General features: G+C 43.3%; 1 protein-coding gene across 8 annotated transcripts in view; it reads left to right on the top strand.

Moving 5' to 3' along the window:
* ascc3 (activating signal cointegrator 1 complex subunit 3) overlaps positions 1–16204 on the top strand; it is a gene marked incomplete at its 3' end in the record, with an annotated part of 122202 nt that overhangs the window by 19597 nt on the left and 86401 nt on the right. For all 8 annotated transcript variants that reach the window (XM_014330397.2, XM_014330395.2, XM_014330396.2 and 5 more), the window contains 1 exon segment: positions 10656–10773. In XM_014330397.2, the coding sequence (XP_014185883.1) occupies positions 10656–10773 (118 nt within the window).

A 16204-nucleotide genomic window follows, 5' to 3' on the forward strand; every position in this document is an offset into this window, starting at 1 on the left:
TTAGCCCCTCCCTCATTTATCCGCGACACCTTAAAGGCCGGTCCGTGAAAATATTGTCGGGCATAAACCGTCCGTGGCGCAAAAAAGGTTGGAGACCGCTGATTAAGAGGACCCGAGGGAAGCTCGGAAAGCTAAGCAGAAGTTATTTGGAGAGTGACTGCCGTTGGTTGAAAAGAGAGTTTAAAAAAAAACTTCAGTGGTGTTGCACACTATTTTATATTATTTTTTTAAAGTCATTGTTAACCCTTTAAAGCCGGTCAGAGCAGCACGCTCCGTTTTGCGTAACTATTTTTAAATCCCTGTAGAACCGGAACCGTGTAAGCTAGCGCAATAATTTGTTTTGCATATGAAACCGGAGGAGTTGTACTTACATCTGATGCCATCAGCTTGTCCTCGGTCACGGTTTCGTTCCACATATAGCTTTGCAAAAATTGCATAAAAAGCGCTTGCAGGAACAAAAACATAATATTCCAGAAACACGCTTTGCCGTTCCATCAGATGCTTAGAACTCGAATTGCACTGCTGGAAATAGTTTATTTTGATGCACCTGCTGTTTTCTTTGCAAATTTGCATCATAGGATTGTTTTTTTGTTTTTCCTGCAGTATATAAAAATTGCTGTATCTCCAAAATAAAACTATGAAGACACTCAAAATAAATTTCCTGTTGTTGTAAACTATTTTTTGCAACTTTTTTGTATTTAAAGTTTTGAGGGATAAACCTCTTAAATTTCTCCAAGTAGAAATATATGTAAAAAAAAACAAAAACGATTTTCAATTTTTTTGTAGTTTATTGCACTTTTTTGCAATTAATGTAGTTACTATGGACTTAATGCATACATATTATTAAAATATGGGCTATAACAGTTGTATTGATGTATAGCAACTTGAAATGCTCCCACAAATGGCACTACAGCATGTAAAAAAAAATAATATAAGCTCTGGCGGACTTGGTTCTATAGTAGGTCTTAAAGGGTTAAATAAATATCGTCAAATAATCGTGATCTCAATTTCAGTGAAAATAATCGTGATTATCATTTTTGCCATAATCGAGCAGCCCTACGAGTGGTCCCCGCTTCGGAAGCAGACAAAGGTTGGTACAGCCGTTATTTTGTTGTTCCGAAAAAAGGGGGAGGGCTTCGTTCCATCCTCGACCTGTGAGTCTTGAACACGTATCTACAAACGTACAGGGTCAAGATGCTAACAGCTCTTGAATGCGGTCGGCCCGGGAGATTGGTTTGCAACAATCGATCTAACAGATGCTTTTTTTTCATGTGGCTATACACCCGAAATACAGGCAGTTTCTGAAGTTTGCATTCGAGGGCGTAGCCTACGGATACCTAGTGCTGCCGTTCGGGCTGTCGCTCGCTCCTTGCACCTTTGCGAAATGTGCCAAAGCAGCGCTAGCGCCCCTCAGAGAGAGAGGCATCCGCATCTTAGTCTACCTAGACGACTGGGCTCTCGTAGCTTGCTCCAGAGAGCAGGCAGAGACACAGCTGTCGCTGGTTCTGTCACACATTCAGACACTGGGGTTCTCTGTGAACTTTCAAAAGAGCTCGCTAATCCCGAGTCAGCAGATTTCTTTTCTCAGTTTGGAAATATGCTCGCTTTCCAGTCGCGCACGTTTGTCGGAGCACAGAGTGGCCGCGTTTCATCGCTGCCTCGCTCAATTTCAGGTGGGACGCAGACTTCGTTTCCAGACGCTATTACGTTTGTTGGGCATGATGGCATCTATGATCGCCGTAGTGCCACTTGGACTGTTAAAAGTGAGAGCGTTTCAACACTGGACTCTCTCTCACCACCTGTGTGCATCGCATCACCTCCGGAGGAGGCTGCAGGTAACCGCGTCTTGCATGCTAGCTCTCCGTCCTTGGAGGGAGCCCAGGCTGCTGCATCAGGGCTCTCGGATCGGGAGGGTGTTGTTTCGCAAGGTGGTGTCCACAGATGCTTCCCTAAGAGGGTGGGGAGCGCTGTGCAAGGGTGCGAGGGATCTGGTCCGCACTTAGAGCTGTTAGCAGTGTTCTTAGCTCTAAAGCATTTCTGTCCAGTCCTGAAGGGCCAGCATGTCTTAGTCAGGACAGACAATTCAACAGTGGTGTCTTACATAAACAGGCAGGGAGAAACACACTCTCCTCCCCTGTTGAAGCTGTCTCACTCTCTGCTGTTATGGTGTTCATTTTCTGTCTCTAAGAGCCACCCATGTCCCGGGCCACCTGAACCTGGGGCTGGACCTTCTCTCCAGGGGGTCCTCTGGTGAGAGAATGGAGGTTACACCCTTTAATAGTGGCTCAGATTTGGGACCTATTTGGCAAGGGGCAAATAGATCTTTTTGCTTCACTGCCCCCTGTTCTTCTCCATAATCGACCACGATGCACCCTTGGGCTTGGACGCGCTAGCGCACCAATGGCCAGACGTGCTCCTGTATGCATTTCCCCCAGTGGAAATGATATCTCCAATTCTAGAGAGAGTGCGTCGGCATTCCCTCTCTCTGATTCTAGTGGCCCCTTGGTGGCCCACAAGGTCGTGGTATGCAGAGATAATCAGCCTGGTAGCAGCAAGTCCTTGGCAGCTTCCTCTCCGCAGAGACCTCCTCTCTCAGGCGGGCGGAGAAGTGGTTCATTTGCGCCCGGATCTGTGGCATCTTCATGCTTACCTGCTGAGAGGTTAAACTTGATTGCTAAGGGTTTGCCACCTAGTGTGAAAGCGACAATTCAGAGCGCTAGGGCCTCATCTACTAGAGGCTTGTATGCTTACAAATGGTGAGCCTTCGAGCAATGGCAGGGATAGCTCAGTAGGTAGAGTGGTGGCCCCATGATCGGAAGGTCGGGGGTTCGACTCCACTGAACGGCCACCCTGAGGTACCCCTGAGCAAGGTACCGTCCCTACACACTGCTCCCCGGGCGCTGCACTGGTGGCTGCCCACTGCTTCACTGGGTGAATGGGTTAAATGCAGAGGAACTATTTCCCTATGGGGACTAACACGCACACTTTACACTTTACATGGTGCCAGGACTGCCACACTCTCCCATTTCAGTGCTCTATTGTGGATGTTTTGACATTCCTGCAGGAGCTGCTGGATAAGGGCCTTTCATTTTCGACAATTAAGGTTTATTTAGCAGCTATATCTGCTTGTCATATTGGCTTTGATGAGGTGACACGAGGTGCACATCCCCTTGCCATACATTTTCTGAAAGGGGTTCACCGGCTGAGACCTGTGCTTAAGTCCAGTGTCCCTGCTTGGGACTTGTCTTTGGTGCTGGGGGCCCTTTATAGCCCCCGTTTGAACCCACTGAGTCTGTGGCTATGAAATTTCATATAAGACTGCATTACTTATCGCTTTGGCTTCAGCAAAGCGAGTGGGTGACCTTCATGCGCTCTCTGTGCATCCCTCCTGCACACAGTTCTCTCCTGATGGTCTCAAGGTCGTATTGCGTCCAAATGCTGCCTATTTTCCCAAGATCATGCCTGCGTCTTATAGCTCAATGGAGTTTGAGTTGCTGAGCTTTTGCTCCCCTCCTTTTGCATCTGAGGAGCAGAGGAGGATGCATTCTCTTTGTCCAGTGCGTGTGCTACGCACCTACATTGAGCGCACTCAGAGTGTGTGTTTATGTGACCAGCTGTTTGTCTGCTTCGCTAATCCAAATAGAGGTAGAGCTCTGTCTCACTGGCATATGGCACCAGAGGTCTTGCTTTGCCCCACGGGGTGAAAGCTCATTCCACCAGGGGGATGGCAACCTCATGGGCTCTTTTTAAAGGGGTGCCTGTAGCTGATATTTGTGCGGCATCACTGGACACTTTTGCGCGGTTTTATCGGTTGGACGTTACAGCCCCTTCGGTGGCTCATGCTGTCCTTTCTGCTGGGTCTACCGCTCACTAAGGATGTGATGATATGTTGTACTGAGTGAATCGACTGAAAGGGAACATGTATGTCTACTTCTGTTCCCTGAAGGAGAGGAACGAGGTTCAACACAAGGTGGCCCCACTGAGCAGTTTGGCTCGGTGAAGAGCGGCTATCGAACTGAGGGATGACTGTGATGACAGCGGCTATATGTGCAGGCGGGGCCGTGCGCGTGTCATCACACGTCATCTGCCTTAAAGGCATGAATAAAGTTTCTTCAGCCAGGACACGCGAGGGCGTGATATCCCGTACTTATGTGTTGTACCTCGTTCATCTCCTTCAGGGAACAGAAGTTATGGGCATAACTATTCGATTTTCATTGTATCCAGCAGGAGTGAAAGCTCATGTATGGTCATTGGGTTAAACACTGACAGTAAATGAGGGGGAGGTGGACCAGAGACACAAACAGACAGTATTGAAGAACCAATGCTCTTAAGGACATTATTAACTTTATCCACGAAGAAATTTAGAAAGTCATCACTCTCAGATTTAGAGGTCACGGGTACTGGGTGGACCACGGGGAAAACAATAGAGTTTATGGTTTCAAATTGCACCTCCAAATTTCTCTTATTTGATGAGATTAGCTGAGCTGAAATATCCTGATCTGGCTGTTTTTATGTTTTCGTGAAGGGAAACCCAAAGTTTCCTAAGGTGGAGCCTGTGAACTTCAGGTTTAGTTGATTTTCCAAAAGCGTTCTACTTTCCTACAGATTCTTCTGACTTTCCTTATGTCATCATTTATCCACGGATGAGCTCTTTCCGGGCAGCAATGACAGACTTCATAGGTGCCACCGAATTTAATATCTCCAGACAATGATTGTTAAAACCCTGAGTAGCAACATCAGCATCAGTGATCGCATGATGGTCCAACAAATCAGAACATTTCAGAGCAAGCATCATCCATATCCTGATCGTCCGCATCCTGATCGTCCACGTGCAGGCTGAAATCCCTGATCATTAAGACTTTCTACAGTTGAATAGTGGAAGATAAAAAGTCTGTAAAATCCTGAATAAAAACACCAGCAGGGTTGAGAGGATGGTAAAATAAAACACAGTAAAGTATATTTGATGAACCAACCGTATGAAGTTGTGACTCAAAGGAGGGGAAAGTCTCAGAGTCCATAACTCTGCAGGACAAACTGTCCCAGTAAACGGTGCCACGTCCACCACCACGACGGTCCAAACGCAGAGTCCCGATGAAGTGACAGCCGACCAGGCAGAGCTCATTGAGGGGGACAAATTCATTCTCTGCTGCCAGGATTCAATGAGAAACATAAATCCCAACTGTTACTGATAAAAAAGTTGTTGTGTTTTTTTTGTTTTTTTGGCCGCCTGTCCCGTCTGGTTCTTTTGCCATCAGAATTATTGTCTGAAGGCAAAGAGAGAAGCCCAACGGATTTACTTTACCATCCCTGCCTTGCTGTATTGGTCCATTTGATTGACCTTTGTTGTTATTATTATTTATTTTTTTTAACACTTTTTATTTGTTTAGGAACATTTTTATGCAACAAGATAAAAGAAAAAAAGAAAAAACAGAAACAGTATGAGGTCATGGGAAGATAACATACACCTGTACATACATCTGCACATCCACACATACATACGTCAACAAGTCTGCATTACTAATTCTATGCATTAAAGGGCGCTGCCACAAGCTGTAAAGTCCAGCCATTTTCTCCACCGTCTCCTTCCCAAATCTCCCTGCAGTCGCAGAGTGAAAGTCATACATTCCATTAATTTGACGTCTTCCACTATAGAGGTAAAAAGTGTTACAGTGGGAGGATCTCTACAGAGCCAGCGTTTTGTTATGGCCTTCTTCGCAGAAGCCAAGAGAACTTTCAGAAGGTAAACATCATCTGAAACCAAATAATCTATAAAATATCCCAGATACAATGAGGTAAATGTACAAGACACGTGAAATCCCAACACATCTGTAAGTATCTTAATAACTTCCATCCAGAAGGGTCGTATGAGTGGGCAGGACCAGAATATATGACCGTAATCAGCCATGACTTCCCCACAATTCCTCCAGCAAAACGCAGGTGTAGCACTGAATTTAGACTTCTGTTTAGGCGTTATGAAATAGCGTATAATGTTCTTCCAGCAGAAGTCCCGCCACATGTTGGATGTTGTTATTATTTATGTTATTTTATTTTCAGTTGTTACAGATGGGACAGACATGACAGGGGGGAGGGAGGGAAACAAAGACAGCAGGGAAGAGGAATAGTGATGAAGGACAAAGAAAAGGGAAAAGAAAAGAGGGGGGGCAAAAAAACACATTTTTATATATATCACCTGGATCACCTGTTGAGAGAAAAAAAAGAGAAAATAAGCAAACAAAACCAGCAATATAATAAACACAACAGCATCGTGATTGTGTATATAACACTAAATATTAAATATTATTATTATGCAGCACGTAAGATTTACAGCACAAAGTGTGCTTTGAGGTAGGAGCCAAAAAGGGTGTAGTTATTAAATATTATGTTGTTATGTTATGCCTACTATGTGTTTATGTATGACTTTATTTATTTATTTATTTACATCTGGAAATTTGGAAATCATGACCAACCCTTCTGTGTTTACCACAAGCAGTTGGACTATACTCGTTAAATGTTGCTTTTCTGGTACTGATACTGATACTATCACTGGCACTGGTACTGATACTGGCACGGGTACTGGTACCGATACTGGTGCTAATCCATAACCTAATGATCTCACTTCCTATTATTTCTGGTTGGATGCAGTCAGATCTGTTTTGAGAAGTGTATCTGGCAGTGATCAGGTCCAAAACAAGAGTCAGAGGACTGTTCAGTTGACCTGTGTTCAGACCTGATCGTTCATCCTATCATCCTATCGTTCATAGCATATCTGAGAGTTTCAAAAAGCTTTAAATCATATTAGGATGTTTGCCTTTCTCAGTAAATGTGCAGTGGAGGAACCATTGTACTGAAGGCAAGTCAGAGCTTGTGGTCTTAAGTAGCTGTTCAAAGCTTGGAGATGCCTGGGCTCATTATTCTGTCTCCGTCTGAGTCCTTCCCCACAAAGATCAAACCCGAGGGTGGAGTACTGCTTCTCATTTATCAGGGTGGAGATGATTCACTGCTGGTGAATGCTCCCATTTCTCTGTGCTTAATTCATTGTCTGCCAGTGTTTTTCACCTTCATATTGATTTACCCACCTTTAGTGTGATTCATTGGGATACACCACGCCTAATGCTGCCATGTGTTAGCCTTCCTCCCTGTTTCTCCTTCTCTCCATGACATGATTGGAGTGTTTTCATTTACTAAATCCTGAGTGTGAGAATTGTTCCTACAGTTGCTCTTCAGTGTCTCAGTGAACAAAGCCTGATGTATCGATCCTCTGATAGTTTGGTCTGCTGTTCGTGCTTTAGATACAAGTGATCCAGTTAGCACAGTACACTCTCCCCTCTTACAAACCTTTAGTCCAGCCATGATTTGATGCTCTGTGCTCAGAATATCACTGTTCTCATATTTCTCCTATGTGGAGATGCTACCTGCTCAGCAACTTTGTGTTGGGAGCTTTGAGGCGATCAGCTGGGTGTCATTTAAACATTGTTTTGGTAGAAGAACCCAGCTCTGTGAAAGTGGATCCTCTGTACACACGACTCTGCATTGTTGCTTCATCTGACTGCTGAATTATTCATGTTACACAACTTTTAAAAATGTGTGTAGACGGTCAAACTTGCCAGCTTTTCCAGGATTTAAATACACTTTAAACCTTTTTAACAGCACTGTAGGAGAACGTCCGCCTATAAACACGTTAATAGATCGATGTGTTTGGTTAGAGCAGGGCGATATGACCAAAAATATTTATCACGATACACATTTGAGAATTTGTGATAACGATATAACTGACGATATAATTGACACAAGACAAAATACAAAATAAAACTCCACAACTTTATTAGTGCAAAAAAAACCCATCAATGTATTTTCACTTAAACAAGCAGCTGTTTTTTATCTGCATTAAAGTTATATAAACGTTTAACAGTGCAAATGCAAATTCCTCGCTGACAGTTTAACCAAAAGGCATTTCCAGTGGAGCCGACATATCCTCAGCATAACCATGTATAATATCCACAAAACTTAAAAAGAGGTTAAACACACACAATACGGTAACATTATGTTGAAGCGCAGTACGTATCACTCCGCGAGGCTCCGCCTACAATAGCCGTAATGCTCCGACAATCCATCAAGCGGTGCGGCTTCGTAGCTTAGCAAAGTCGTACTAGGCAAGGCAAGGCAAGGCAAATTTATTTGTATAGCACAATTCAACAACAAGGTGATTCAAAGTGCTTTACAGAGACATTAGAAACAAAAACAAATAAAAAGCATGATTTAAAATTGATTAAAACAAACAAACAAACTAACTAAACACTCACATTCACACCTGTTCGCGCGATCTGAACCCTTATCGTAAGGGGAGCTACCAGTCCTTCTGTGGACGAGCTACTTTCTATTTTAAATTCCCTGAATTTAAAATACTCTCTAGACCCAGTTGGGGAGCTACCCAGAGCTCTAAACCCACTTAGCAAACAAACTTCTTCCTCCTAGCGTTTTTCCCGCTCGGTTGCAGGGTCCGCTTTTCTGCAAAGTCGTCTCCACTTGGGTCGGTCAAGGGCGTCGGTCAGATCGGCTTCGATCTTCTTCACGTCGTCCTTGATTCGGTCCATCCATCTCCGCTTTGGTCTGCCTCTAGGTCGACGTCCTTGGGGGCTGAGCCGCAGTGCTGTTCTCACCACTGAGTTCTCATCGCTCCGTACCACATGTCCGTACCACCGCAGCCTCGCTTCTTGCATCTTATCAGTGATTGGCGCGATTCCCATCCTCTTTCTAACGTCGGTGTTCATGATGTGGTCCCATCGTGTCAGGCCTAGGCACCATCGCAGCATCCGCATTTCCATCGTGTGAAGGGCTTGTTCGTGCTTTGCGGTGGCTGGCCAGCACTCGGATCCATAGAGGGCGACGGGGCGCACTACACTCTTGTAGATCTTTGACTTGAGGCGATTGGGCATTCTTCGGTCACACAGGACGCCGGTGACTTGGCGCCATTTCATCCACGCTGCGTTGATCCTGGCTCGTACATCTAGTAGGATATCGCCGTCATTGCTGATCATCGATCCGAGGTATTTGAAATGAGGTACTTTCGCCAGATTTTCTCCATCGACGCTGATCGTGCCGTCGGTCTGGGGGCCAGCCTCTAAGTATTCGGTCTTGTTGGTGTTGAGCAAACAAACAAACAAACAAAACAGTATATAAAATCAAAACAGATAAAATCAGAACAGTAGATAAAATCAGTAGTTAATGTAAGTTTTGAAATTTAAGCTTAAAAGTGTGGATTTGGTGCTTTATTCAAATGCAGCTGAGAACAGGTGAGTCTTCAACCTGGATTTAAATAAACTGAGTGTTTCAGCTGATCTGAGGCTTTCTGGGAGTTTGTTCCAGATATAAGGAGCATAAAAGTCGTACTAAAACATTTGACAGATTTTCGAGCGTTGTGCACATAAAATCGTTTCGATGTCAGTAAACACAACCAGAGTTCATACATAAGGCACACGGGATTATAAGGGGCTCTGTCGACTTTCGGAAAAATCAAAGGATTGATTTTAAGTGCGCCGTATTTTCCAAACAATACGGTAATAAATGTAAAAATGCTCTTTAGTTTAGTAAGGCCGTCCTAAATGAGTTAAGCTGTGCTATAATTATCCAGTCGTTGGTGCAGATGATCCAAACTGGGCACAGGATCAGTTACAGTTACAGTTACAGTTACAGTGGTAAGTACTGCTTCTGACTTTGTTCTTATTTCATGGCTGCTTGGATGTTAACAGCAGGTGAATCAGATAAAAAAGGCCTTTTTAATCCTGACCAGGTAAATGGACTGATGTTCCAAACCTGCATTAAAGCTACTTTATTCCATGCATAGACTTGTCCGCATTCATCCTGTGTAATTCTCCTCTTCAGCACCAATCTTGGCATTAGGCTCAGAGGAGTCAAGGATCGAACCACCATCCTCCTGAAAAGGAATCTTCAGTGTATTTTTCCTGTGCACGTGGTTTCAGGATGCCCTCCTGTGACTCAGCTCCACTCTGGTTCTTTTGTTCCATTTACTCACTGGAAATGAGCAGACCACACAGACCTTGCCACTGCTGACCCGTAGCTGTGCACGTGCAGACTTATTACACAGTTAACGTTTGCCTGAAGGATGGAGACTGCACACAAGCCATTTGAAGGAGAAAGTCTGTCTCTGTCCTTGCAGAGCCCACACCTAATCAGTCAGTTCCAAGGCCAGGATTCATGAGAGTTCATTTAAAAAACATCCCTGTGAGCAGATGAAACCTCACCCCCTCCGTCCACTGAGAGGAGAGGACATCACCTCTCCTCTCACTCCCAGCGTGAATAGAACAGATATTCACAGGGACCACGAAGTTTAGAAACCACAGAGTAAGTAAAAAAAAGTAAAATTTTATTTATATAGCACATTTCTAGATAAGAGATCACAAAGTGCTTTACAAGGTATAGACACAGATTAAAAAGACGAAGTAAGAGCAAAGCAAGGCCTCGACAGTTTCCTGCTGTGCTCTCTGTCACAGCCTCCATTCTGAGACCAACCCTTATAGACGAGGGATAAGGATGCTGCATTGTTCCACTGATCCTCACAAGCCTGTCACGTCTATTCATTTCCAATGAGAAATGTTTTTTTCCAAGTACTGACTGTCTTCTCCTGTTCCTGTCTCCAGCTGTTTGAGCTGCTCGGCCCAGAGGGGCTGGACATGATCTCAACCCTTCTGCAGCGAAGGGCGGCCATTGTTGACTCCCTCCTCCGCATCCAACCTGACAGGACTGTCTATCCATCAGGTAAGGCCCATGGCAGGCATGTCACCTCAGGGGGGGAAATACTCATGGAAGAATAAGTACTGTGTTCAGTGCGCAGCGTCCTAACATGACTGCATCCTTTGGATTGGATTGCACTGTAGGGACAGTCCTGCACAGTAAAACTAGCCTAAAAGGGAGAAGCTCGTTTGATCGGTGAGGGTTAAACACAGAGTTTCAGATGTCCTTGGTAATAACCTGCAGTTTTAAACGTATCTGAAGTATAAGGTTACACAGGCACCATTGCTCTGCTTGCTGTGACTGACTGTTGGAGTGTTAGCAACACAGGCTAACAACTCTGATGCTGTTGCATGGTGGTATCAGAGGATACTGAGATATTAGCACTGGACCGTAGCACTGTGTAACAAAGTGCTGCAGTATTTCTCTGCATGTGTGGACGGGATGGTTGTTATTTATCTAACCTGCTGTGTGTGTGTGTGTCCAGCTGACTGTGCTTTCCTCGCCATCAGGGAGTGAAGCTGGGCGTGTTTAGACGCTGTTGTCAGATAATGATGATGAGTCTTAGAGACATAGATGTTTGGTGCTACATTTGAATCTACAGTAGACCATCTTAGCAGTCTTTCCTAACTTCTTATCATCCAGCATTAAGTCTGCTTAATGTTCCTGTTGATAACAGTTCACACATTGTTGCATTGAACCTTCATTTCATTCAGCATGCGACTGGTCCGACATGCAGTGGTAGTCACAGCCCTGACCTGATTCCCTAACAATGACTGAGAACTGAGAGCATTTCTCCGTTTGTCTGTCAGCTTTGTCCGTTTGTGTTTTTAACTTTTCTTAAGGACTTTTAAAAAGTGAGGGAGGTTTTGTTTGTTTTTTTACAAAAATAAATGAACTAAAAAGCTGCAAAAAGGTGCCTGCATGGAGACAAACTCCTGGCTTAGTCTGAGGGAGAGTTGAACATGTAGCTGATTATAGTAAAACTATCTGCAGGTTGATTTACCCTTTAAGACCTACCATAGAACCAAGTCCGCCAGAGCTTATAGTATATTTTTACATGCTGTGGAGCCATTTCTGGGAGCATTTCAAGTTGCTATACATCAATACAACCATTACAGCCAAAATTTTAATAATATGTCTGCATTAAGTGCATAGTAATTACATAAAGTGCAAAAAAGTGCAATGAATTACAAAAACATTTAAAATCGTTTTTGTTTTTTTAACATATATTTCTAGTTAGAGAAATTTAAGAGACTTATCCCTCAAAACTGTAAATACAAAAAAGTTGCACAAAATAGTTTCCCACCACAGGAAATTTATTTTAAGTGTCTTCATAGTTTTATTTTTGAAATACACCAATTTTTATATACTGCAGGAAAAATGAAAATAAATATTGTAATGCAAATTTGCAAAAAAACAGCATATGCATCAAATAAACTATTTCCAGCAGAGCAATATGAGTCCTAAGCATCCCAGAAACGACACAGAAAGTCACAAAGCCAAACATAACTTTTAAAAACACCAGTATAGGCTCATGAGGCCCTAATGGTAAAAAAACTACATTTCCGCAAAATGACGTTACTTCCGGTTTCGGGCAGGTCATGTGGTCATGCAATAGTTCGCGCTGATGGACGTAGGAAGTGTTACAAACAGCTGATCGGATCGGCAAAGCGTGTTTCTGGAATATTATGTTTTTGTTGCTGCAAGTGCTTTTTATGCAGTTTTTGCAAAGCTATATGTGGAAGGAAACTGTGACCGAGGACAAGCTGATGGCATCAGATGTAAGTACAACTCCTCCAGTTTCATATGCAAAAAAAATTATTGTGCTAGCTTACGTGGTTGCAGTGCTACCGGGATTTAAAAATAGTTACGCAAAACGAAGCGTGGCCGCCCCGACCGGCTTTAAAGGGTTAAAGCCACCCGTCCACTCTCTTGCATTAATATCTGCAGTGTGCAGGGCTGCTCTGCAAAGGGAGCACAGGGTGTACTCCACTACATTTATTTTAGTTACTAATTAGCATGTCAATCAAACTATAAATAACAAATCAAGACTAGCAGCTGCCAGTGCTAACCCTCAGCCTCCAGGCTGTACAACCGTCAGGTGGCACCAGTCCCTGAAAGTTGTAGAAAACACAATTACCATAATTACCAGTATCAGTTCAAATGGCCAAGTAGGAACACAAAGTCATGATAAATCTATAAAGCACTGAGATACCGTCACTTTGTGTTATTGGCTTTGTTATGGTGAGGACTGCAGCTGGACCATCGGGGGTTTTGACTGATATTCTACTCAAACCTGTTAGCATGTTAGCATGTATGCCATAGAGATAACATTGAAGCAGAGTTACTGGAACGACTAATCAGATGAGCTGTTACATGTAAGTTCATTTCATCCACCCTAGAAGGTGTGGGTGTTTATGAGAGACACACCTTTTTTTGATCGAGGTCTTTTTATTGAACAAAAAATTGCTTTTAACAACTATTAAAGCAGTATTAACAAACAGCCCTCCCCCCCCTTCCAGAACAGTGTAACTAAAACCCAGCCAGAGAAGAAAGAAATAAGATAAAATAAAATTACAGATAAAAAGTAAATAATAACATAAAAAATGAATGCAAGCAAGGGGAAAAAACAAAACACACACACATTAAGCAATAGTATCTGGATTTAAACTTTCAAAGTAAGTTAGAAAAGGTTTCCGTATGTCATAAAATGTCCGAGCCGAACCTTTTACAGTGTAGCCGATCTTTTCCAGCTGAGTATTGTACATGACATCCTTAACCCAGTGCCCATAGACAGATGGAAGTGGCTCTTTCCATTTCAATAAGATCAACCTACGGCCAAAAGAGTGCAAGAAGATCAGAGTGTGATTCAGAAAGACTGGCATCACCCCAAAAATGGCCATAAATGGACAGGCTGTAATTGGAATGCCACATATCTTGGACATGGTTTCAAATATACTTTTCCAAAAGCTACCCAATTTTGGACAAGTCCAAAACATGTGAAGTACAGAAGCAGGCTGTTGTCTACACCGGTCACATGTGGGGTCAAACCCATCCTTGATTTTGCTCAATCTAGTTTTAGACCAGTGGAGACGGTGAACCACTTTAAACTGAATCACCACATGCTGGAGGCAGGTAGATGATGAAAACATCCTATGGTGATGATCCTATGCCAAGTCTGGGCCATCCTCTTCCCCATTGTTCCCTAAGAGATTGCAGTGTGGACAGCTTATAATTACTTAACAGCTCATAAACATCACTTATAACCCGCTTGGCGTCCAGTTTAAGATCAAAAACATCCTCCAAAAGAGACGGAGGTGGACAGGACGGAAAGCACTCAGTATTAGAAGCAACAAAGTTCCCAAGTTGTAGATACCTGAAAAAATGTGACTGAGGGATCTTGAACTTAGTCACCAATTGTCCAAGTGAACAGAAGATATTGTCTGTGAGAAGAGCATTCATTGAACTTACTCCAAGCTTTGTCCATTTGTTAAATGCCTCGTCCGTTAAGGATGGAGAGAACAGGCAATGTCTATGCGGTGGTGCAATAAGGGAGAGTTCAGCCTGTTTAAAGTGAGCTGGTACCATAATGTCAGTGAATGGATGACGAGAGGGTTTGTGGTAAAGCTGGAGACAGGTCCTGCCAGGGCTAATCTGGCACACAGCAAAGACAGCAGGGAGGATTCACTGCTCCAGTGCTACCCATGATAATTAATTACCATGAACTTTTACCCAGTACAATCATCCCTTATATTAGATGCCCAGTAATACAACAAAAAATTTAGAAGTGCTAAGCCCCCTGTGCACCACGGTCTGTTTCAGACTAGGTGGCTTTTGTTCCAAATGAAGGAAGAAATTTGACTATTCAGATTGTTAAAGAAAGACTTGGTTAAAAAATTGGAAGACATTGGAAAAAATACAGAAATTTAGGAAATATACTCATCTTGATGATATTTATTCTACCACCCAGCGAAAGAGGCAAGGACTCCCACTTTCCAAAATCCTCTTTTAGCTAAGACAATAAAGGAAGATAATTCGTTTTATACAAGTCTTTGGTTCTGTGTCACCCAAATATTTAGTTATAGCTGGGTTTGAAAGGTGCTAAAATAGACGAAAATGCCCCAGTTGTCGTTCCTATAGGCATTGCCCCGCTCTTCCCAAAATTCACCTTGTATCCAGAAATTGTCCCAAATTCTTTAAGTATATCCAAAAGTTTAGGGAGGCTATTTGGAAATAAACAAAAACAAACAAAACCCCGTGAGGAAATCAGTACAGTCAAAGCTTCACTCTGGTGACCCTGGCGGGTGATTGGCCTGATGTGGTAACCACAAATGATTATCAATATCAATTGAAATAATAAATTTAATTCAGTTTCAATTTTATTTACACAGCATCAAATCACAACAACAGTCGCCTCAAGGCGCTTTATACTGTACAGTAGACCTACAATAATACATACAGAGAAAAACCCAACAATCATATGACCCCCTATGAGCAGCACTTTGGCGACAGTGGGAAGGAAAAACTCCCTTTTAACAGGAAGAAACCTCCGGCAGAACCAGGCTCAGGGAGGGGCGGGGCCATCTGCTGTGATTGGTTGGAGGTGAGAGAAGGAAGACAGGATAAAGACATGCTGTGGAAGAGAGACAGAGGTTAATAACAGATATGATTCAATGCAGAGAGGTCTGTTAATCACATAGTGAGTAGAAGTGAAGAAGAACACCCAGTGCATCATGGGAATCCCCCGGCAGCCCTATTGCAGCATAACTAAGGGAGGATTCAGGGTCACCTGGTCCAGCCCTAACTATATGCTTTAGCAAAAAGGAAAGTTTGAAGCCTAATCTTGAAAGTAGAGATAGTGTCTCACTTTAATGATTAAGCTTCAAACTTTTGTGATTAAAAAATCCTACGCGCCCGGTCGTCCCTGAAATACTCGTGTCACCAGAGGCAAACATCATTTCTGCTTTCTCATTAGAGACCAAACAGTGATTATTCTCAGGGATTCGTCAGAGCTCTGTGTGAACACATCTTCTTATCATGGTCATTTTGACCACAAACTGCAGCAGTCGTGTCAGGAAGGAGTGTGGAAAGCTTTCACCACTTCAGCTCTGGCCTGCACAGTCACAGCAACGTGACGGCACAAAGGTTATTATCATGCTGAAAACTCAGCTTCGGAAAAACCTGGAAAACCAAAAAATGAATGAAAAGTGATTCATGAATGGGAGCGCGGTTCCCAAATTAAAAGTGTCAGAGGTTGTCAGGAGCCTACATGATGATGGTGTGGTTTAAAGGAGCCTACGCCACCTGCAGCTGTCACATTCACTAAACTGGTGTCTCACACTGATGTTAAGGTCAGCAGATGGTTTCACTGAAACAGCACCATTAATATAAGAAGATAGAACTGATTAACTCGGGGTTCCTCTGGGAAATTCGATTTCCAAAAAAGCACAGCACC

Source organism: Haplochromis burtoni, unplaced genomic scaffold (assembly GCF_018398535.1).
Source record: "Haplochromis burtoni strain Fernald_Lab_line unplaced genomic scaffold, NCSU_Asbu1 Contig_785, whole genome shotgun sequence".
NCBI lineage: Eukaryota > Metazoa > Chordata > Actinopteri > Cichliformes > Cichlidae > Haplochromis > Haplochromis burtoni.